Consider the following 25,049-nt stretch of genomic DNA (forward strand, 5'->3'; position numbering starts at 1 on the left):
TCTATTACCAACTCTCGCATTGAAATCGCCCATTAGCACTATTCTATCCTTGCTGTTGACTCTGACCACGATGTCACTCAATGCTTCATAAACCTTGTCAACTTCATCCTCATCTGCACCCTCACATGGTGAATACACGGACACAATTCTTGTCTTAATTCCTCCCACTGACAAATCTACCCACATCATTCGCTCATTTACGTGCCTAACAGAAACTATGTTGCGTGCAATGGTATTCCTAATAAAGAGCCCTACCCCAGACTCTGCCCTTCCCTTTCTAACACCCGTCAAGTACACTTTATAATCTCCTATCTCTTCCTCCTTATCTCCTGTTACCCGAATATCACTTACTCCTAGCACATCCAGATGCATCCTCTTTGCTGACTCAGCAAGTTCTACCTTCTTTCTTCCATAAGCCCCATTAATATTGATAGCTCCCCATCGAATTCCATTTCGTTCGCCAAGTTGTTGCCAAGGAGTCCCTCGCCTGTCAAATGGGAGTGGGACTCCATTACTCCCATAGGTCCGAGGCTTGCTTAAAGTGTTCTGAGGTCGGTAAATTCATGAAGCAGGATGCTGCCCTACTTGCACATAGTCCAAGTGAGGATCTCTCCTCTAACGTGTTATGGACCACCGGTGAATTGTGTAGTCCTAGCCGCCTGAGCACAAGGAGGGCCACGACTCAGAATATGTCCGAAATGCCCACTCCCATTCCATAGCAACTGGTATCCCGACTCTCAGGACCACTTACTAGGCCACTCAGCCGTTGCCCATGGTTCACGAACTAGGACGTGACTACAGTAACCCACAAACATGAACCATTAGGATTATAGTTTTATTATCCAGGAAACATCCAATATGATTTAAATAGAAGGGAATTCCTGAATACCCTCTCCAGAGCTGTGCGCTGGTCTTTTGCAAGTTAGAGCAGCAAAGACAAACCTTCCTTCTGAACTACAAATGAGGGTTCGAAAAGCCGCTGGAGTTACAGATCGTCAGGTACCTGCAACTGTCGAATACAACCCTGGGTGATGTTTGTTTTGCCCCATGAAAGCAGAACAGAAAAACCAGATTTATATGTGCTAGATGCAAAAGATACATGTGTGGAGAGCATACTGGCCCAAAACTCTGCAAAGAATGTCCTATCGGCAACGCGGATCTTCCGGAAGTAACAGATTCAGACTAAAAAGTGCGTCAGCGTGTATGTGTAAGTGTCAATTTACAGAGTTGAAATCATAGTAGGTTATGATCTTGAAATTATGCTAACCAGATTTCGCCTAAGGTGTCATTTTCAAAAGCAATGTTGTTTCCGAAGTCCAGTAAAAAGGTTTTTCAGTTATTAGATCTTTAGTTACACGTTTTAGTAGATTATAATTAATTAATTAATTAGGCCTATAATTAATTAATTTTATAATTAACATATTATTGTATGCTTGTAATTACGTAAAACAGGTAATTACCACTAACATACTTCTTATGTAGATTAAAGTTTGCCAAAAATATCAACATTTGTTCATTATAAAACAATTTCAGCAATGAAAACAAAACACGGCATGGCCAACGCAGGGTTAAAACAATAATCATCACCATCACCATCTGTGAGCCGAAGGCCACTCTACTCTTTCCTCCTTACTCAGAACGGGTCATCTTTTGTTCCAAGTGTCGTTAACTTTTAATGTTACAGGCACAGCATTATCCATTACGCAACGATTGTACTCCTTTCGCACATTTATTTCCTCTGTCGAAGAGAACAAAAATCCTTGGGAATACAATTTAGAGCACCACAGTTGATTCCTACAAAATTGTTAAACAGTGTAAGAAGCATGTGCCAGTATCAATCAAAGAGTTTCTTATTTCCAACGAGATACCAACAAAAAAACAATGACTAAAATAACCGGAAGGTGAGCAGGCGAAAACGAAGCTTCGAGAATCGACGAGAATGTTCGAGTATCTTCGGACAGTTCCTCGCTGTTCCTTGATCCATGAACTTTGCCGCCTTTTTCGCATTATGCGGTGTCTGCATCATGCCGCCTCATACAATGTTGCCACTTGTGTAACATAATGAAATCGTACTCAAAACTCGTTCATACATAATAAATGTCTTTCTGCAATATAAAAATGGGTTTCATTCTCTTTCCGACTTCTATTCTCCCATTATATCTAATAGCTAATAATTCTTACCATGGACAAATACGAAGTCATACCGATGACGAACGACATCTATGACGTACTGCATTACTATTGGTCACTAGTGTGGAAGGTTCCAGAAGTTTATTCCGATAAAAGCGACGAGCTTGAGACATTCTTCCGACTTGAAAACCGATAAGCGAAGAGTTAACACGAGAGGAACTGTAAATTATACTTCGAATTTTGTCTGTAATATTGTTCGGCTTTAAAAGAGGTGAGTTATTTTGCTTGTAAGGTGTAAGTGTGAAGGAGTTTGTAGAAGGGTTAGAACATTTATGTGAATAATGTCTTAAAATTTTTTAATATTTGTTCCGATACGAGACTATGTCGTTTGGTTAACTGTGTGGGTTTTGGTGTGGAGGTGGGTTGGTTAAATTTCCGCGCATTGTGAAAGTCTTAGTGTATAGATCATACGAGAGTGTTCGGTATTTTGAGCATAGTCCTGGTAGTTTTAAAATCGCTGTCTTCAGATTTAGTTTGCTGTGACAGTGGAATATTGTAAGTACGGGCGGGACCTTCCTGAATGTTGAAGCCCCGCCATCTTGACGCAATGCGTTGTTTTAACAGGTCTTTTTATTAGCGATGTTCACTTTGTTGCTAACCGGTGTTTGAAGTTATGGATGGGCTTTGTCTTTTATAAGAGCAGCACGCCACAATGCTCTTTAACTTTTTTTGGTAGGGGTGAGGTTTGGAGTTCACGCATGATATTGATCCATTGTGTACTTCTTTTAGAATATGGCTGTGAAAGCACCAGCAGTTGGTATTGATCTCGGAACCACCTATTCCTGCGTGGGTGTTTTCCAACACGGCAAAGTTGAGATCATAGCCAATGATCAAGGAAACAGGACTACTCCAAGTTATGTGGCGTTCACAGACACTGAACGTCTCATCGGTGATGCAGCAAAGAACCAAGTAGCGATGAACCCCAATAACACAATTTTCGGTAAGTATATTGTGTTTTCCATGTTTTGGGAGGGGGGAGTGGCATCCTGATAGAGGATACTGGCAAATGTTTTTAAACCAGATAACTTAAGCAGGGTTCTTTTGTAGTTTTTTCGGTAAAGAGTGGGGGGGGGGGAGGTCATTTAATGAGCTGGTTAGAAGGTATTGTTCATGCTTACGTTAGGATTGTTACTCTTGCTGTCAAACTCTTTACCTTAGATTTGTGACAAGCAGGCTGTCATTTGATAATTGATATCTTGTCTGAATCCACTGTGAATGTGTAAGCAGTAACAAAAAGCTGCCAACAGGTTCAGCTTGCAAGCCCGTGTCCTTCCTGCCTCTATTGTTGCAATTGCCGTTTCCTATTGGCTCGATCTGCATGTGCCGACTTCGTATGGGTTTGGTATGTTAGTGGGCTGTGTTGGGAATTTATCTTCGCCAGTTCAGTAAATTGGCATAAAGGAATGCCTTCTTACTTTTATCAGACTGGAGTAACTTGACTTTTCTTCTGTGGAATAATTTTCTTGACCTTCAGTAACTAAAGGTTGTACTTCATCCTTTCCCTTGATGAATGAATTTAATTACCGGAAGTTACTAATAAAATACTTTGAATAGAAGAATCATTACAAATGTCAGGATGGCAATTTGTTTATTCTAAAAGACCCAGTTCCGTAAAGACCTCTCAAAGGTCAATTTAAAACCTAGTTCTGAAAATGAACGAAGATTGACTTCGCGTTGTACAAAACTGAACTTTGTTTACCAATGTAATTGGTTCAGGAAAGTAGATGTTGCAGCAGTACGGTCTAGCTTTGCCTGTTTTAGGTAATACTCAAATGGGGAATTGATCTCACCACAACAGTTAACAAGTGAAATACAAAGTTGTTTTGCCCCTTCGATAATGCACGTTGAATTGACAATTAAACGTTGTTTACAGATCATGTACTGGAATGTATGCTTTTCTTGCACCGAACACAGATAAAGGAAAAAACGAAGATCAGACTTCCCTCATGACCCCCCCCCCCTCCTCCTCCTCCCATGCTGATCCCCACAGTATTTAGGTTTGTGAAACCTGGAGTCTCAATTTTTGTGGGCCATTCTTTTATAAACTTCATTTATTTTTATTTTGAGGAATTGGTTAATGTTTGAGAAGGAGTGATTACCTGGTTGCACTGGCTCGTTTGGGCTTGTGTGTTTAAAAAATTAGGACGGCTTAAAAATGTAGCAAGAAGCCTATCACATGTCTATACCTCTACAGTACCTGTTACCTATGACGATATTAACAAGTTAAAAAAACTTGTAAATTTGATCATTATTTTCACGAGCACAGCAGGGTGAATATGTAGCTGTCTCGAAAAGGTGAAACGGCTCTGCATGTTGATGGCTGGCGCACATTTTCAGTACACTACATTTTAAAGTACTTAGATCTAATTTTGGAATACGTGCATTATCTCGGGATATTAATGCCATTCTACCTTGAAGATCCAAACGTTGTTTCACATGGTCAAGGTAGCTGAACAGCCCTGTGTATCCCAGTAATGAGACATCTATACGACATGAACAAAAGTAACACATAGGTTATGTTGAATTGTTTCACTGCATTACAAAAAGTGCAATAAATGTCTTGCAGGTGGGCCGGCACAAGGTTGCGCTTGACACTTGGGCGAAAGTTCAGAACCCCTTACATTTTCCAGCGCTACGCATCCAGGCGTGATTGCACTATCATTTGTTTCTCTCTCGCTCTCTTCTGACGAAGGACTTGATCGTGCGGTGGACAGAGCTGCCAACTGTTCATATAAAGAACTAGTCCTAGTGCAGCGGCACTACTTTTATTTACGAATCTCGTGACAAAGCCATTGGTCTGGATCAAGCAAAGGGGCCTTAGGCCTCTTAATATCCCGCGTGACACCTCCATTGGTCTGGGCAGTTGTGTATTTTTTGTGTGCGGGTTGGTAACGGAATTCATTTCATTGCTAGGAGTGGTGTCATCCCATAGCGTCTCACCCAATGGAAATGCTGGTACGTAGTTAGGCGATGGACTATGGCGCGTGATAACTTTTAGGTTATAAAAGCAAAATTATTTCTTGGGGATGGCGGGCGGGTTCTTCACTGTCGCAGTGAACACATCGCTCCTTCACAAGGTATTCCACTTAAGTTTTCCAACATATTACATCCTTATGCTATAAAAGTAATGAAAGTCTTGCTGAATTTCTACCGACACTTTTAAGTCATCTTGGCACCGCAACAATGAAGGATGTCGCCCGTCAATCGGAAGCTAATCTACTATTATGTCGGATAGTTACACATTTTATTAATGTTCATTCGTATTGTTCTGTATAGTGCTTATCTTTCATTTGCTTCCACAAATGAGCATTTAGGAGCCAGAAAATAAATAAAAACTATTTTCAGTTGATTGTTGGCAATATGGGTAGTATTGTAGTGCCATCTATAGCGTGATTCCCATAGTGAAGTCTTGCCGTTTTGTCTATCGCCGCTAGCATGTGGTCAGGTGTGATTCGCGCATTTATGAAAGTTTTGTTTTCTTTGAAACATAATTGTGATAATTTAACAAATGCAGTCATAAAGCATGAAGTGATAATTCTTTGCACCGTGGAGTATCCCTTAATAGTCGGGCATTAGGATTAGTGCTAAGAACTAAGTTTTACGAGAGCGACAAGAAATTCTTACACTTGTGTAGCCGTCTCTCTGTTCCTGCAGATCTTGTTGTGGAATGCATGTCTATCATTTGGGCTTTCAAAACGTGCTCTTGTTGAGAGGTGTTCGCCTCCAAGAACAGAAGTAAAAAGGGACTTAAGGTTCATGGCAGTAGTGGAAACGGGGCTGATAGTAGCGACTTGTTCCACAACACTACGGGAAAGAAATGAATTAAACCATCTCCTGAAACAGGAATTGTTTCCAGGCTGACGCAATACGCAGACTTGAGTACGATTGTTACAGCTTGGTCCCTTCTGTCATCGTTATGGACAATGCATCTTACCATTCCGTATTAGTGGAGGAGACTCCCACTTTGAGCGCCCGTAAAGAATTGTTAGTGGAACGGCTGCAATAATGAAATATCCCAGCGCGTATGTCCATGACTAAATTTGTCATCGAGGTAGCGAAAGAACAAGGGCACAAGGTTGTTAGTTTGCTGTCGTACCACAGTCACTTCCTCGTTGAGTTGGTACGGTATGAAGAAGTAAAACGTGCACTAATAACAAGTCCTTCACAATCGCTCAAGTGGAAGCACTGTTTCGGGAAGGTATTGCTCGAACGGATGCGGCTTTGTGGATGAAGAAATTTAACCATGTCACAACATTAACTTGGCAATGGGGTAAAACTTCCACAAACGGGCCGGGCATGGGACACCACTCCGCTCACTGTACACTCGGAGGCTTGGCGGTCGGTGATGCTGTATTACAACCACTGAATTAACTTTTCTTGCCATGCAGGCAGTATGCACTGCGGCATGTTTTCATGACAGAGCTTGGCCTGGATTTACAAAGATTGGTTACAGCTTTTTTTTTTTTTTCTTGACGAGAGTGTCTTTATTTTCCGCAATTCGGTGTGGCGCGCATGTGGACTCTAGCGGGGGAAAGTTTCCAACTTATTCACAGCTGATCGGAGCTGGCCGATGGGAGTAAAGATAATGGTGGCAATTTCTTTCATTGCTGTCTTGCTTTTTATTTTCCTATAAAGAATACTTTTTGGGGCGGGATGGTGGGATTAAAGCAAGCGCAGGGGATCTCCCCTCTGGTGCTCCAGGTATTGTAGAACAATTCATTTCTTAGCTGTAACTTATTTTTTGCAAATCCAAGCCAGTCTGTGTAGGAACAGGGGCCACATTATATTCAGTTCTTTTTTATGACTGCAGCACATATTATCTGCACGACAGGGAAAGTCTTCTCAAATGGTTAGCCGCAGTGCTATTCTACTTGCCTCGGCTAACGAAAACTTCAGTATTGCTTTGCATGTTCCACAGTGGTGCCTTGTGTTGCTAATTTTTTGGAACACACAAGTTATGCTGAAAGGTGGTGCAGTGGGCTGGCAATTGGTAACATCAGTAAAGATTGAAAAGTAACTTTAGTGGGAAGCATAACTTTCATGCTATGTACTTTCTGAAATTCATTTCGCAAGTAACACATCCAAGACGTCGGGCTGCACGCATTTGCGCATAATGTGACCGCCAAGAAATTATCTTTCAAGCGGATTGTAAGATTTTTGAAGTGTTTTACAGCATTCTCGACAGATGGCAGCAGTTTTCAGTTGCTTTCATGAAGTCTGACCTGAAATATGCCTTATCTTCTCTCCCCTACAAACCTGACAACTTGTAATTTGTGCACGCACGCGCCCATATTGGCATAATCTCAAGTAAGGTTAGGTTGAATGGAGAATCCCACCTTCCAAAATGCAGTCTTACTGCCGGCACTGAAGTCGCAGGTATAAAGATGAACGGCTATGAATTGGAACAAACTCCTCGAGTTAATTATAAATAGCTGTAAAATTTGTTAGCGTGAAAAATAAGCCATTGAGCGGGGTGGGAGTTACTATCGATAATTGGAAACCATTGAGGTCGGACGGTAGTGATTGCTTTCGATAGCACTGTGGTTAATTTTAGTTTTCCACCTCTAATTGGCAGCCCTGTGCAACTGAGAGAGATGTCGCCTAACCCGCTGCACATTTGCATAACTTCTGCTACATTGTTTGACGCGCAATGCCCAGCGTGCTTATGGAACTTTTACCTGCTGAAATTTTACTTGTTGGAAATTTGTTCTTCCACATTTTCTGAAACTGTACTAGTTCAGGGCAGGAACTTTGTTCCAAACGTCTGTGGATTTTATTGGTGGGCAGGTGATTTGGTGGCTTCACTCACTTTTGCATGCTGATGGACGGTGTATTGTATTCAAAATTACTTGTTCCAAACTAAGGTTTGGAAATTAGACCTCGAAATACGAAGTATGCTGTGAGAACCATGCTGGTAATGAGAGTTGGCGTATGACAGGTAAGGTTGGAGGGAGGAGCACTGCACGTGCCATTTCATGATGTTGCCACATTCCAGTATTCCTTTCTACATACTCTTGCCCCTCGCTTCTGGCTCACTTGTTCCCTCCTTCATTCTGACCACTGTGATCAGTTGCCAACTACCTGGCCAGGCGGTGTCGTCCCATTTGCGATGACTCTGTCAGGTTTTTCATTGACATACGTTTAGGTTCCTGCGAGGTAAATCCTTGCTGAACGATTGGTACAGGAAGGGGTCCCTCAAGTAACTGGTGAAACTGAGAATCTTACGAATCGTATGCTGATAGTCATTACCCATTTGAGACTGATGCGTTTTATATTGGGACTGACAGGGAATAAATAGGACTTGAACCTTTTTAGTTACCAGGTGGGGGGGGGGGGGGGCAGTTAAGTGTTTTCACATTCTTCTTTTCCACTGTAATGAGTGGTCGCAAATGAGACAAATTTTGCTGTCGACTGTAACCGACTTGGTCTTGTTACGTTATTTTAAACAGGGCCTGTCCTGATAACCTCGGAGAATAGAGCACTGGCCTTCTGATCCCAACCCTAGCTCAGTCAGGTGGTATTCAGGGGTGCTACCTACAACCTGACAAATCCTTCAACATGCCCTACTTTTGTCTCTGCACACCTTATTGACATAAATATAGGATGTAAAACAAATACGAGTTAAAGGGGAAAACGATGCGCGGGGCGGACGGTCATAAATGAGTACAGTTTTCCACGCCACCCAACAGTACAATACCTGACGCGTTTATTTAAATGGTATCCCCAGTAGGCCTAATCCACTCGGTGTTCTTAAATCATTTTTTACTGGCTCAATCCCTTCCATCTCATCTTCGCTGCTGCTGTCAGACCTTGAATAGATGCTAGAAGTGGAGGAACCTTCCAACTGAATTGTATGTTCGTCCAGTCGTCTCCTTTTGTATAGTAGTCTTAATCTCTTCCACGTGAAACGTCGTTTTTTCCAGTCTACGACAGTTACTCGATTGATTCCCTCGTATGTAAGTCTTTCTACCTCTGAGTGAATTGCTTGTTTACTGCAAAATGACCCTTAACTTAAGACAATATAATTTCGATAGGGTTAAAATGGCTGTGGTATAGGGGCAGCCTTGTCGTGCCCCTGCTCTTTGGTGATCTCTTCAATGTAATACACTGACATTTTAGATTTCTTTTCCCTGATGAGGCCTATACTCCGTACGGCTCTACTTCTAAATTGACTTTTTAGAAGAATTTGGCTCTGTCTGGTGGTTATGTGCCGAAGCATAGACATCCAACCAATCCCAAGCTGCCATTCATATCGATTTATATCGGCAGAGCACGATCTCGAAACTTAGTTCCCAACTCTAATATTTACATTCGCCACGTGGTTAACCTATCTCGCTCAGCGTGTTTTGGTATTCGGTACGGTTCGCGATCTTTTGTATTTTCCTTCAATATTTAGTGCGTGTTTCATATTGTTGAAGGGTTCCAGCGACTCTGAGATCAGTAGTGTGTCCCTTTTTGTAGGCCATAAACTCCTTTCTGTGCCAGCCATTAGCCGTTAATGATATTTCCTCATTCTCTTTTATTGTTCATATATTCTCTTATAGTGCCAGATATTGTTAGAAAGTGTAGTTCTTGTGAATTTGTTTTCAATCCATATTCATTCGTTTTTCTAAGTACTGTATTACAATTTAAAAGGGCTGTTTAGCGCAGTCATATTGCATCAGCTGTTCTCGCAGGCGTAGCGCGCTGGCAACAGAGGGAAGGCGATGCTCATTTGTTTTGCGAAAATTCAATTTAGAAATAAGGCCGTGCGGAGTATAGAAGAATTCCCTTCGTGATCTTGTTTGCTTTGACCCATGGCAAATTAACCAGTCTTATCATTTCGTCCTTCAGACTAGTTTGTTGGGGCGTTATCAAGCTGAACACTGGTATGGAGCATTGTCCATAGCTATCGCGCTGTTCAGTTTGATGTTCGGGAGTAGCTGTTTCCTCATACCACTTTCGGAATCTGTTGTGGTCCATCTCTGTGGTAATCTCCCGTCTTCCAGGATCTGAAGAGCAGTAACGCGTCCATCGCAAATCCATCCGCTGATCCTGAATGGCAGGCAATGTCGTCCACTTGGTCCTGCGATTGTTCCCTTGAGAGAGTTGTCGGTCCATCCCTTATTTCTGGTATGGCCAGCATTTACTCATGTCTCGTCCAGCCACACAATAAACAATAGCTGGCCATACACAGAAAGGAATTGACAGACAAGGCCTTTTGCGACACGTTCCGACAACTTAGGACTGCTCGCTAGTGAGGGAGATAAGTTCGAGGCGTTATCTGCTACAGGAGAGACCTGTTGTCTGCGGCTCAACGGAAAGACCTCGCCTCGCAGGTCAAGCCTATTCTAAGGAAAGCACGGAGTGGACAAACGCACTGCTAGAGATTTATTGAAATGTACAAAAAGCGGCCATACCTATCAGTTAAGACGAGGTGTTGCAATCTGGCATTCTTCAGTATCCTCTTTTCCTCCTTCAGCTTAGGAGCTACAATATCCACAGTAAATACTCTTTTAACTAGACTGTTCTCCATTAATAGTTTTTTACTTGTGGCTTTAGGTCGCTCTGACAAGTTTTATGGCAATGATGGGATAGGGAAGGGCTAGGAGTTGGAAACGGCCATGGCCTTAATTACGGTACAGCCCCAGCATTTTCCTGGTGTGAAAATGGGGAACCACGGAAAACCATCTTCAGGGCTGCAGACAGTGGGATTAGAACCTGCTGTCTCGGATGCGTGCCCCTGACCGCATCGTTCGGTTCATTTTTGCTCGAGTGTTATCAAATTCGTGACAAGGCTATTTTGCTTTCCTGTCCATGATTTCATCCACTTAAGTCGATTCTTCTGTTTGCATGATACTTAACGTACAGCAAAATGCACATTCCAACAGCCGCAACAGCATTTTTTTCCTCTGGGCGCTGTTTGCTTCAATGTCCATTGCACAGTTCTAAGTACGGCAGACCCGACCAGCAAGCCTTTCAAACTAGTTCGAAAAGCCAGCGGATGAGGCTTGGCCTGCCAAGAACAAAGGGATCATTCAATTAACGGGAGGGCCTGGAATGTTGACAGACTATGCTGCACAACATGACAGGCTTGGTGTCACAGTTGACGGCAAGCAGCAGGCCGGGTCTCTGAAGGTCACACCTGGTAGGCAGCCTGTCGGATTTGGCCCCAAAGGCAAGGCCTACGAAAAAATCTGGCCATGCATGGCCAGCTAATTAGATCACACCTTCGAATCTTCTGCAGGTACGTACTCCTTAGACCTACTACGTCACCTCGCCAACAGCAGCTTCCTACTGTTGATAGTTTTATATTCAAAACCGAGGTTATGAACTTCTTTCAGTAAAGAATAACTGCCTTTCAAATCTTTTGCAAGTGTAAATAACACCTTTTAGAATTGTTGGATTTTCCCTTCTGGAGTAATAGGAATATGTGATGACAAATAACATCCTCTTTAAATGGACCCAGGTTTGTAATTCTACAAGTTCTAGGCCGCTTCTTTCAAAGCGTCCACTTTTGATGACCCCTCTTCTGAGCTCTTTCTCCATTGTAACTCGTCGCAGTTCTTTTGCTGACTCTTACGAGCTTTGGCAGTGCGTTCCTGGACTCTCTGGAATGGAATTCAGGGAACCCTCCTTTCTGAGAAACTCGTAGCCTCCTCTTCAAAGAATTCTCTTGCAGCACATCATTGCTCTTCCTTGGTGATGAATTGTTACACCATGGCCAGTGGTATTTTTTTTTTTTTTTTTTTCCACGAGGTGGAAGAGTCCTGGGCCTCCTTCTCCCTCGGAGTATTAATCATTCTCGAAATATAGATTAAAATACAATGATTGCATGTACAGTATTTAAATACTGTTTAAAACACACTCGCACTGAACTGCTCACTGTGTGATCTAACTTGCAAGTGAAGTGAGGTATATGTATATGTTGTCATCTTTCTGGCCATGTACACAAGCCTTCTGTGTACCTTCTTTTTCCTAGGTATTGAACGCAGGGGTGCAATAGATTGTCTAACATCGCATGTAATATCGTAGGACTTTCTGATGGATTTGATCTACTGGATCTTGCACATTGTCTGCTTCCCACCTTCCTGCTGTAAGTGGTGCTTCGATAGCTGGTGGTGGTTATTACACAATTTGAAGTGGCCCTAGGCCTCGGGTTCATTATGGAAACAAGATTGGTCTGGGCTACGTTCTTGCTATGCAGATATTAGGATAGTCTGGAATTGCTGCTATTGCATGTTTCCTTTACATGGCGTTCTATTATTCAGCCAGGGTTGGTAACGCAATGTATTTTTCAGCACTGATGGCAATATCGCATTCTGTTCACGTTGACCAATGAGTGCAAGTGGCTACTTCAGCTGTGAATCATGGTGGTGGGTGATGCTCTTATAAAAGTAAATGTACTCCTGGGGGGGGGGGGCAGGATGGTGGGTTCCTATTCATTGCAATGAACACATCTCTCCTCTCAATCCAAATAAGATTTGCATTATTTGCTTCCTTATGATGTTACTAGCTGATGTACCCGTGCTTCACTACGTGATTCTCGGACTGTCTTTGTCGATTTCTAACAGAGGTCAATATAAGGTCATCACAAAGTAACGTCGGTAGGAATGTACAAATTAACAGTTATCATATAATGTACTCGATCAAATGAAAAACGCACCTTTCCTCGCTTTTTAACAAACAGTACTATGGCACTGATCTAACAGTGTAGTCCAAGAGCTGCAATGACCAGGCTGCAGAAAGCTGTGAACACTCCTCTGCCATTATTTGTGTACACTGCTAATTTTATTCAGTACCACAAAGTTGGGATTAAATACCTCGAAAGCTATCGCGGATGCAACTACTGTTGCATACCAGTAGTATCGGAAAATTTATGAATCGGAATAGCATGCTAAAGAAAATACCTGCTTGTCTAACTCCCCACCTATTTGCCACCGATATTCAGGCAGGCTGTTAAACTCGAACTACCGGGCGAGTTGGCCGTACGGTTAGAGGCGTGCACTGTTTACACCTGGGGGTTGATTTTATGAACCCCACTGTCAGCAGCCCTCCGGAAATGGCTTTTCGTGCTTCCTCATTTTTCACACCAGGCAAATGCAGGGGCTGTACCTTAAGGCCACGGCTGCTTCCTTCCCACTCCTAGCCCTTTCGTATCGCATCCCCTTAAGACCTAATGAGTGCCGGTGTGACGTAAAGCAAATTTAAATGCTCTGTATGCAACAGTGATACAATCTTTGATAGGGGGGGGGGACAAAAGGCTCAAAGCACATCACAACAATGGTCTGTGTAATGTTATTGTTAATTGATTTTATCTTTCTGTATTGTAGGCCTTCACGTTGTTTGCTTTCGACTGTGATATTGCGGCGTCTTGTAAAATTATTTACAGTGTAAACTGTAGGTCCTTATTCCCCTACCTTTTACAAATTTTCACTAAATTGTTACCCATTTTCTTGTGACTCAGTGCTGATATGGACTTGAAGCAACAAAAACCCAAATCCATGAATATCTCTATCATAGCTGGTACGGTAAAAATGTATGACATAAATAATTGAAAACTTAATACTATATAACTTAATTATGCAGGATTAGGACAACTAGTAATATTAATATTTAAATGAGAATTTTGACCTTCCCCTAAACTACCATTTCACTTGGTGTGAAAAAAATTGTTTATAGGCTAGATTGTAGTGACTTATTCCCTGACTTTGCGTACGGATTTTAGTTAAGATAGAACTTCTAATAAGAAATGTTTGAAAATTAAATTATAGGTCTTCCCCTAAACAACTATTTCTATCGGCGTAAAAATTAAATTATAGGTCTTCCCCTAAACAACTATTTCTATCGGCGTAAAAAAAATTATAGCCTAGATTGTAGAGACTTACTCCCATACTTTTCATACCAATTTCTATTAAATTCTGTTTTCTAGTGATACATGTACAGACAGAAATGACAGAAAATGAAGTGCATTTCCGTCTTATTGTGGACACTGCCAATACAGAAATGTCATCCTTTTTAAATTCTTAGCAATATACAGACAACTAATATATAAACTTAGCTGTGGAGTGTAAAATTATACCTTTTTTTTTTTTTTTTTTTTTTTATAGAAGTCTTAATGTCGAACAGCAACATGAAATGCTTTTTTTCTTTTTCAGAGCATTTTTAACACTTCAGGTTTTTTAGTGAATTTCACTGTGTGTACACACGTAAGTGTACCTAATGAAAGAACAAGTATAGAATGTGTAAAATATAAAGCATATCGTGTAAAACTGCAATGTCATTGGGGCTGTATTACAAGACGACTTGCAGATACCGTATTTCCTATCTGCATAAGAATACCTTAATATCAAGGCAAGTTATGTCAAATGCCCATAGTTTCATAGTATTGCTAAATATTGCTGGACATTCTTTGTCGCGAGGGGTTATGTGAATAAAATATAAATAGTATTACTTCGCAAGGTCACATACTGTCGTGCGTCAGAACTACTTCGTATTTCATTTGTCAACAGGCATGGCCTGGTCAGTCCCACCGTTTTAAGTATTGTCCAATGGCCATTTATTTTACGCTGTTACAACATCCACTTTTCTGAACTCCTAATTACATTTGAACACGACGGAGTCGTATTGGAACACCGTTGTAAAATATTTTTTTTAGTTTCCATAGTGGCACGAAGGGACGTATGATGCAACGGGTCTGTATCGAAAACAATTTATTGTAAGAATGTATTTACAAGATAATGCAGGTTAAAATGAGCTTTCGTAGCCTAGTTGTGTGTTCCCTGCACAAAATTTTGAGGTTATTGTAACCCCCCCTTTTACTATTTTTGGTTGTAAAAGTGGGGAAAGAGGGTTTAATACACGAGTAAATACAGTACCCGTGCTTCACTACGGGACTCGGAGACTGTATTTCCTGTTTTCCTAACTGAAGTAAACATGTCGTGGCAAAATACGTTCGTAGAAATGCAGCGATTAAAAGGAACGTTATCATAAAATATTCGATCTAGCGAGAAACTGCACATTTTCTCGCTTCTGACGAACGGTACTACACTGCTGATCTAACCGTCCACCACACTGCCGACAGCTATGAACACTCTACGACTATTCTTTTTATATAGGCACACTGCTTATTCCAATCGGTGCCACAGGGTAGGGATTAACCCTGTTGCCTATCATTACTTGTGAAAGGAAATATTCCCTTAGATTTTTTTTTTTTTTTTTTTTTTTTTTTTTTTTTTTTTTAATACATAAATTTGACTAATCACACACATAATACACAGGGCAAAGTGGGCTTTCAGCTTGTGTATGGTAACAGGACACCAATGTTTTTGTCAATAAGTATTACTGCTTTCAAGGGAAGCAGATAAATTGCCAAGAAATGGTAGCATAGGCATTGGTTTCCTTAGTAACGTGATCCCAACTCTGGGGTTAGACGTTCATACACTACGTCTATTTCTTTCGAATTATTTTCAAACTCCCTCCTCACTATACAGTGAATGTCAGAAACTGGTTTGCACATTACAGAAACAGCCTTATTGTCAACAGGATCACAATTCCAAGTATAAAATTACTCGACTTCTCGCCCGCTCTCATTGCGTTCTGCTTTTGTCAAATAGTTTAAACTGGCACTATCACCTTGGAACTAAAATTGGAATAGCTATAATCAGTCAGTTGAAGTATTTTTACTCTCCTGAGAATAGTTTCCACTTTCACTCTTCAAGCCAGTTGCAAATAACCTCGTCCATGCCATGCTTGGATGCCGCCATGATTGTTTAAGCATCAAACTTGGGTGCTTTTTATTTTCCCTGTTTCAGCTCGGTTACCATTTATACAGAAAATGGCTTCAGGTATCGCCTGACATGTCGTATTCTGCTAAACAATCTCTGACCAGCTAACCATAATGGACCTACAAATGTTCTGTGCACCAGGCCGGAAGTTTCCGTCCAAGTATGACAGCCCACATCTAATTGGTGTCGAGGTATTCTTGGACCTGTCAGCTATAATACTAACAGTGCTTTCGTATATTTTCACCAAAATGTACGGTCATAACTTTGCTATTCCACTTTGAAAGTGCTATCCTCGTGTAGTCGGAGAAATTCTACTTTGCCTGGCACATGTCTTCTAATCATTTAAATGATTAAATTTTTCAATATTCAGTAATTACACTGAAGATTTCCCATATCCAGAAAATATTACATCAGCGAGTATTACTGCAGATAAACGGCGAGTTGCAAAGTTTTAAAAGCGCGACATACATACTTTTTATATTAAATTTGTCATTTACCAATTCGTAACGGTTGTGTAAACGTCGACATTGCTAACTTTAACTCTGTGTTGGTGTGTTAAGCAGTGAGATTGATCATATTCCCTTGTAATGTGATATCAAGACTTTTTTCACAGAAAGTCTAACGGATATACCAGCATCTAAACAAGTATCTTTGTGTGGTCTGGTTTTTGGGAAATAATCCTGTCCCTTTCAGAGGTCGTACACCCTGTTTGACTTTCCCTCTCGACAACCAGTGTGCCTCTGTGTGGTACAAAACGCCATTAAATTCGGCACCAACTTCATTGCACAACTTTGAATAATTTGGAATTCATAGTGCTGCAACAAATAGGATTCAAAATTTGTTGTTCATGTTTAGTAAATCGGAGGGAAGCGCTTTAGCAGCCAAAGCATAACGGCGTATCGTTCAGTGAACGGGTAAAATTTGAGGTTCAACTTTTTTCACTAGTGCTTAAAATCCAGAACGAATACCAATTGTTGGTGTTGGTACTTGCCTACAAATTGCCCTTTTTTAGAACAGGGCATAAGATCTTGTAGAACAGCATGTACACTTGTTCAGGTTGATGCTAAGTACAATGATGCAAAACGAACGGTAAAAGTTTATGCTAGAGGAAGTTGGGTCGTCTTCATCGCTCTCCTTCGCATAGTGTGTGCGACAGCAGCTGCTAGGAAGGGATGGAACCTAGTGGGAGGCTCTTACACACATACACACTCACTGCCATGCTTTTTATTACTGTACATGCAGCGTGAGGGCACAAGCCAAGTGGCAATGTCATTTTATATTGCCCAAAAACGACCAGCATTATTATCCCCTGCAGAACGGCTGTTTTACTCCCGCAGGGGTACTTAACCCTAGGTTTAGAACCATACTGTACACGAACTGTTGTTCTTACATGTTATTTTGGTAATATCTAGTAATCTGTCCAGCCTTATTACTGTTTCCTTCTCATGCCATTATTGATGCTGTCAAGTCATCCTGAGTCCCCTATAAAACAGTTCTTCTGAAAATAAAGCTGCTTTTAAAAAATGGCTTTGTTCTGAAGGTGAATACTGTAGATTGCAAACGTTCTGCGTTATCTTTGCACCTTGATTCAATCTGCAATACTACCATACCGGTAGAATACACATCCTAAATACTTCTAATTATCTATTTCAGTTCTTCATTTCCAACCTTGCATTTGGTTCACTGACAGTCTTGCAAATGCTAATTTTCATACCTTACTCATTGCACCTATTTGAAAGTTCAAACTAGGTGAATTTTCCCCTCATGCTGGTGAATGTGACCTGTTATTACTTTTCCTTTTGATTAGGCTTGATTTACTAGAATTGTTTTCATATTAATTTCAGATGCCAAACGTCTTATTGGGCGTCGTTTCGAGGACCAAACTGTTCAAAATGACATGAAACATTGGCCATTCACTGTTATAAGTGATGGTGGTAAGCCAAAGATTCAAGTACAATACAAAGGTGAAACCAAGACTTTCTACCCTGAGGAAATTAGTTCAATGGTGCTTACCAAGATGAAGGAAACGGCAGAAGCATATCTAGGAAAGAGTGTAACCAATGCAGTCATCACAGTTCCAGCTTACTTCAACGATTCACAAAGACAAGCTACAAAGGATGCTGGAGCCATTGCTGGACTGAATGTTCTTAGGATAATAAACGAACCTACAGCTGCAGCTATCGCTTATGGTCTCGATAAAAAGGTACAGGTAATGTAAAATTTCATATTCTCCAACTTTAGCACCTGAAAAGATAATAGTAATGGAGCAACACAATTTAGATTTCAATTTTGTAGTTCCAATTTAAACTTTTTTAAAAAAAGGCAATTACTTGAGCCTTTCAAAAACACAATGAGAAATCCTTGAATAGAAGGCCATTCAAACTTGGCATTGACCCTCTTAGACAGCACTGATGTAGTATTAGAGAATACTTAATCAAAACCTGATGTTTTAACACATCAGCACACCCAATATGTAATCCAAAACTGTTTTGGAAGTCGCATTTAAGGAGAAATGGGTACTCTTTCATTGAAAAGAGGCCTTAAATATTTTATAATTATGCAAGTATTGATTCATGACCTGACTGCACTTAAAACTGACTGGTATAGAGTCCAGTGGGGTTGTTACATGGCCTGTATCTCATGATCTCAAATGCTCGTAAGACTATGTTGATCCTCTTAGTGTCTGTCATAGTAGTTAACCTGGCAATCTGAGCTTTCCATCCTATCCCCCATTCCCAGTCTTACTCGCAGAATTAGGGGGGGGGTTCATCTTCATATGAAGAGCATGGCAGCTGTTGCTTGTGCACTACTTCAATTCTTGAAATGATGAAACATCAAAGCTGTCAATGCCTCTTTAATATCAAATACCACCAGCAGCACAAAACTGGCTGAATAGTTGGGATTAGAATTGATGGCATGTCAAGAGCTGCATGTAGCTATTGATGGTTACTTTGATAGAGGTCTGCTCAAGACAACCTATGTGGCTAGTTCTGCAACCAAATATACGGGTGGATGGGTCAAAGGTCAATACAGATGCCTAGACAACCAGTTCTATGCAATTAGCAAGAGCTCTTCCTGATGTCTAGTGTTCATACCACTTCACTATCTTGAAAGCTCTGCAGCTGAATGAAGAGGCCACTGCTTTGTGTATACAGACTGGTCGGGTTCTTTGCAGTCTATTGATAGTTCTTGCATCTCCCTCTGGTGCAGAACGTGTGATCTAGCCTGGTTGTTCGTCAGTGCCACCGGAATATTGTGTGTGGCTTCAGTTGCATTGGAAACTGCAGGAAATAAACTTGCACAGTTACAAGTTTACTCTCACATATGCAAATAATACCTCAAGACATTTGTTCTTGGTTACGTCAAACAATTTCAGTCCGGGAATCCTAAGTGTCTAGCTGTGTTGGGAATGGATTACATTGTTTTCTTAATATAGATGAATAACGAGATTGAATGTGTCGTCGCCATTACTACATTGACTTTTCAGTGATTCTTGTTTTCTTCTGGTGGGTATTTAGAAGTTTCCTTTTCCTTTTAATTTCAGGGCCATGGAGAACGCAACGTCTTAATTTTCGATCTGGGTGGTGGCACCTTCGATGTATCAATCCTGACGATCGAGGATGGCATCTTTGAAGTGAAGTCTACTGCAGGTGACACTCACTTGGGAGGAGAAGATTTCGACAACAGGATGGTTAATCACTTTGTACAAGAATTCAAACGAAAATACAAGAAAGACCTCTCCACTAACAAACGTGCTCTTAGACGACTACGTACAGCTTGTGAAAGGGCAAAGCGCACATTGTCATCTTCCACTCAGGCCAGTATTGAAATAGACTCTCTTTTCGAAGGTATTGATTTCTACACATCTATCACTAGGGCTAGGTTTGAGGAACTCAATGCAGACTTGTTCCGCAGCACAATGGAACCTGTGGAGAAGTCTCTAAGAGATGCAAAGATGGACAAGGCTCAAATTCACGATATTGTTCTTGTTGGGGGATCTACACGTATCCCGAAGGTGCAAAAACTCCTTCAAGACTTCTTCAATGGCAAGGAACTTAATAAGTCCATAAACCCTGATGAGGCAGTAGCATATGGGGCTGCAGTCCAGGCTGCCATCTTGGCTGGAGACAAGTCTGAGGAGGTCCAAGACTTGCTGCTCTTGGACGTTACACCCCTATCGCTGGGTATTGAGACTGCAGGAGGAGTAATGACTGCGCTAATAAAGAGGAACACCACCATTCCAACAAAGCAAACTCAGACATTCACAACGTACTCAGATAATCAGCCTGGTGTACTCATTCAGGTATATGAAGGTGAAAGAGCCATGACTAAGGACAACAACCTACTTGGGAAGTTTGAGCTCACTGGCATTCCTCCTGCCCCTAGAGGAGTTCCTCAGATTGAAGTGACTTTTGATATTGATGCCAATGGTATTCTTAATGTAACTGCAGTTGAGAAATCTACTGGAAAGGAGAACAAGATTACGATCACCAACGATAAGGGACGTTTGAGCAAGGAGGAAATTGAAAGGATGGTGAATGATGCTGAGAAATACCGTGCTGAAGATGAAAAGCAGAAGGCAACCATTGCTGCAAAGAATGCTTTGGAGTCGTACTGTTTCAACATGAAGAGTACTGTGGAAGATGAGAAACTGAAGGACAAGATATCAGACTCTGACAAAAACACAATTTTGGACAAGTGCAACGAGGTGATTAGGTGGTTAGATGCAAATCAACTAGCTGAAAAAGAAGAGTTTGAAGAGAAGCAGAAGGAATTGGAATCTCTTTGCAACCCCATCATTACAAAGTTGTACCAAGGAGCTGGAGGTATGCCTGGGGGCATGCCTGGTGGTTTCCCTGGAGGCTTTCCCGGTGCAGGTGGTGCAGCTCCTGGACCAGGTGGAGCTGCAGGTGCTGGCGCTGGCCCTACTATTGAAGAGGTTGACTAATAATGCATACCCTGTCGAGTTGAATCTGTTGCTGGCTAATGTTTGTCTCATTCCACTATCAGTATTATTGCAGACACAATTTAAAGTTAATTTTCGTTTTTCAAGCCCCTGAATTCATTTTTGGCACTATTTTGTTGAAAGAAATGTTGGCCAATAAAGAAATAATGCAATGATTTTTTTGCTTTTTCATTTATGACTTCAGGAGTTGACGGTTTGCATTTGACCTCCATGTGCCTGACAGGTTTCAGTGGGAGAATGACGTGGTCTACAAAGGTCTTCCAGTGGGTAACATGAAACTAGTTTTGACAGGCCTCTGGATCTTTTGTGGGCTTGGAGGTCAGATGAGCAGTAAATCTCCTTTTGTTGATTATAAAATTGAAGCGCTATTGGCCCTGGAGCAATATAGTTGATAACCTGACAGTTAATTCACATCTTGAACATTGTGCTAAGGGATAAGAATATATGCCTACTGACAGTGATAGATGAATTTTCTGCAAAATGTATCCTTACTGGAAACCTGAAGGTTAAAAATTTTAGTAGTTGAGAACCATACTTCCCAGCGTCAACTTGGTTAAATGCAACTAAACCAGTTTCCAGTCTGTTTAACAAAATTAAATATGAATATTATACATACCCATGTGAAACACAGGCTATGCCTGTAGTGATAAATAACGCTCTTGCTAGAGACGATGTAGACGTTGATTCCCATAGGAATTGGAAATAATTGTTCTGAATGGGTAAATTTATAATACCAATATAAATGGTCCGTTATTGGACATTATAAATCTTCCAGCCAACTCATTCCTGGTTGCCAGCGTTTAGCCCCCGTGTGCTAGGCTGGGCTCATCAGTTGGTACCTAGCACACCCACCAAGACGCTGGATAGTGCATACCGTGGAGGCCACTGTGTAGGCTAATTGTAGCCACCGGCAGCGCCAATGCACTGAGACACATTGTCTCATCAAAAATTGATGCCTGCTTGGTCGCAACTTGCAACAATCTATAGATTCTTCTGTACTGAGAGACATTCTAGTAACTGTGATTAGTATGTCTGCAGTTCTCGCATGAGAATGTGCAAGCCAAATTTTGTCGAAAGCATAGGAAAGCACTGCATGTTGAACCAAGAGCTCCTTAATACCATTGAGGAAAATCAAAACAGAATGTCAGTATCTGAAGCTGAAGTTATTTCAGTACTTGTCACTGCATACAATGCCAGAATGCATATCAGTTATTGATATACTCTATCAAATAGACCTTATGGAATGGAGTTGTGTGGTTTGCTATTCGCATACTCTTCACGAACAACATTCAGCTTTCTCGCTATAGTAGGCCTGTGACATAATGCTCTCCACACAATGCGCAGGTAACCCGCAAAATTTCTCGTGTAAAATAGTGCCTGTGCTAGTCTTGAAATATCAAGACCTTATCTCAGACTGCCAATCGCTAGCTGCAGGTGCATTATTTCATTGGTGCCCCCCAGTTCTGAAAAATTAGCAGTCTTTTTCAGTGAGTCAAGACCACCAAAATGCTGCTGAATGCTTCTACAAGCACTGGTTATGAGCATTATACTTAAGTTGCTTCAAGACTGATGACGCGTCTGCATTCATGCATAAGCTGCAGCTGCGTCTGTCACTGGTGTGAAATGATCGGGAAGTATGTGAATGTTTCATTGGCAGGCTTGTTTATGCTGTTATTGTAAACCTTTGTAGAATGTCTGAAGTAGTGATGGGCAGTCAGACAAGGTCTCGATGACTAGAGCAGGCACTTTCTCAGGAGAAATATCTAGCACTGTCCCTGCATTGTGTGGAAAGAAGCGTTAGGCATTCAGGTAGACAGAGCTGAATGTTTGTGCAGAGTATGTGAATAACAAACCACATGCCTTCTGAATTCCATCAAGTGACTTGGGCTTTCATTACTGTAGAGGTTTATTTTAACACAGTATAACATTTAGCATACGTATGAATTCTGGTATATATAGTGGTAAATACATTCATGAATTGGCTAAGTACAGAAACTGGCAGCTTCTATAGATATGTTACGAGATATTAGAATCGTTTCGCAATGATGGTTTTCACTTTGCCAAGGAAATTTAGTGTCCTGTGCAATACATACGAGAGTAATAGTGAATATTTTAAATTTTTTGCTGCACTGACGGTAAACACAGCTGAGCCAACATTGGACACGATCATTGAGGATGGGACCACTAAATTTTGAGGTGGGGCATTTCAAGAATGCAACCGTTCAATAAGTTTGAACTTTATTGGCGGTTCCCACTGTTTTTGCGTACATTTTACCTGGTGCTTGTTTTCTTCTGAAACTTTAGTTTCTCAAGTTTTTGCTGACCTAACGATTTGTGATGGTGACTCAACAAAACCAGACTGTTTTAAATTTTATAGCCCAATGGTTTCGTCTTTGTTTTTTTTTTTTTAACTGTAACACGCTGTAAGTTTTGAACTACAGGTCCATGACCTCGCCATAATCGCTTATTTTAATTCAGTCAGCATCAATTATGAAAAAAAAAAACTGAAGGTGGCTAAAATGAGTTTTATCACATATGGAGATGTGTATGTATTGAATAGGAAAACTTGCAGAATTTCTGTTCGTAAAGTACTACAGGCACACCTACCTGGATACTAAACTTGCATTATTCTAACTCGAGTGGGCCTTGCTGCACATACAACCACAATTGTGCAAGAGTGGAAGGTGTAATCTAAACTGCTAGACTGTGGTCCAATTCTTTTGAACAAGTGTACATAGTTATATCGATTAGGTGGAGAACTCGTCCTTACAATCACAATCGTCCTTCACACTTGCATAGTTATCAGACCCCCAAGGGCCACAGCTTGTGTTTATAGATATTTTGGTGACGGAAATAATTCTTGTGTTCTTCAAATCAAATGGTGTATGGCTTTAATGTCCTGTGAGAGGACATGTTCGGCTCACCAGGTGCAGTTTTTCTTTACACCCGTAAGCGAGCTGCGCGTTGTGGGGATGAAATGCTTTAACCCCTTCAGTGGCACGCCCGAGAAATTCTCGGGTGGCGCACGCCTGCCCATAACGTCACCGCCCGAGAAATTCTCGTTTAGCTGCAGTGTTCATTTCGCGATCGCCCAATAATTTCTCGGGTACTCTAATCGTTTGGGAAAATGTTTTCAAGTATTCTCAACAGATGGCGGGAGGATTTCCAGCTGTATTCACGTAGCGTCTGGCTTAAAATATGCCTTATCTTCTCTACTTTACATATACAACCTCTGGCCAGCTGACGAGGTAAATCAGAAATGGCGAGCGCGAAACGGAAGAGAAGTCTGTCTGAAGACAAAATAAGGAACTACATCAAAGATGAATCACTAAGTGACATTAGTATTTCTGATAGTAGCTATAATGATTCTATTGATTCTTCAGATGATGACCTTAGTAATTCTAGTGAAAGTGAAGAAGGTATTACGTCAGACGCTAAGGTGATGGTAGATGTTGAATATACATTCGTTTGGAAAAAGTGTAAGCCTGGGGATAGTGTGTGAACTAATTTTATTCAATTTACGGGAAATCCTGGTGTGAGGCTTAGCTTATTACCAGAGGTGAGTGCGATTGACTGTTTTGAACTGATTCTAACAGATGAAGTTGTAAATTTGACAGTGACCGAAAAAAATTCGTTGGCCCTATGCTAAAAGTGCATTGAAAACCTTGTAAATAAATCTCCGCATGGAAGGGTACAGTTTTGGAAAAAAAGAAGCTCTTAGAAAATTTGGCAATTTATTTCGTTAGTATTGCTGATGGGAATAATACAAAAGCCTGAAATAAAAATGCATTGCTCACAGGACAGTATAGGCCCTACTCAAAACACCAATATTTTATGAAACTATATCACAGGCCTACTCTAAGAAGTGTAAATAGTGTAAAGTAAGTTTTTATTAACCTTGAATAATATATGAATGTGTTCCCTTAATAATTGTTACTCATTCCTTGCTTCCTAAAAATAAATAAATTCCTCCGAAAAAACCTCACTTTTCTGGCACCGGAGGTCTGCCAAAACCCGCCACCGAAGGGGTTAAACACCCTGCCAGTGAAATTAACCAATGATCGTTAAAATTCCAGACCTGCCGGGAATCTAACCTGGGATCCGTGTAACCAAAGGCTAGCACACTA

At 41.1% G+C, this 25,049-nt stretch overlaps 1 protein-coding gene across 2 annotated transcripts; it reads left to right on the forward strand.

Moving 5' to 3' along the window:
* Positions 1-2,243: 2,243 nt before the first annotated feature.
* Hsc70-4 (Heat shock protein 70 cognate 4) lies at positions 2,244-21,078 on the forward strand. 2 transcript variants are annotated; one of them, XM_067158126.2, is made up of 4 exons: positions 2,244-2,401; positions 2,920-3,130; positions 17,801-18,165; positions 19,501-21,078. In XM_067158126.2, exons 2-4 carry the CDS (start codon positions 2,923-2,925, stop codon positions 20,902-20,904), a joined length of 1,977 nt encoding a protein of 658 aa, XP_067014227.1. In that variant the 5' UTR covers positions 2,244-2,401; positions 2,920-2,922; the 3' UTR covers positions 20,905-21,078. The 2 variants fall into 2 exon arrangements, with proteins under 2 accessions (XP_067014227.1, XP_067014233.1); XM_067158132.2 differs by having other exon boundaries at positions 17,801-18,159.
* Positions 21,079-25,049: the final 3,971 nt, after the last annotated feature.

The sequence above is a fragment of the Anabrus simplex genome, chromosome 1 (assembly GCF_040414725.1).
Source record: "Anabrus simplex isolate iqAnaSimp1 chromosome 1, ASM4041472v1, whole genome shotgun sequence".
Lineage (NCBI taxonomy): Eukaryota > Metazoa > Arthropoda > Insecta > Orthoptera > Tettigoniidae > Anabrus > Anabrus simplex.

Bases quoted from the DNA above. Each gene is read 5' to 3' on its own strand.
- Hsc70-4 (XM_067158126.2), top strand. From the start codon at position 2,923: ATGGCTGTGAAAGCACCAGCAGTTGGTATTGATCTCGGAACCACCTAT. The intron at 3,131-17,800 runs GTAAGTATATTG...TATTAATTTCAG, and splicing joins CCCCAATAACACAATTTTCG to ATGCCAAACGTCTTATTGGG. The intron at 18,166-19,500 runs GTAATGTAAAAT...TTTTAATTTCAG, and splicing joins GTCTCGATAAAAAGGTACAG to GGCCATGGAGAACGCAACGT.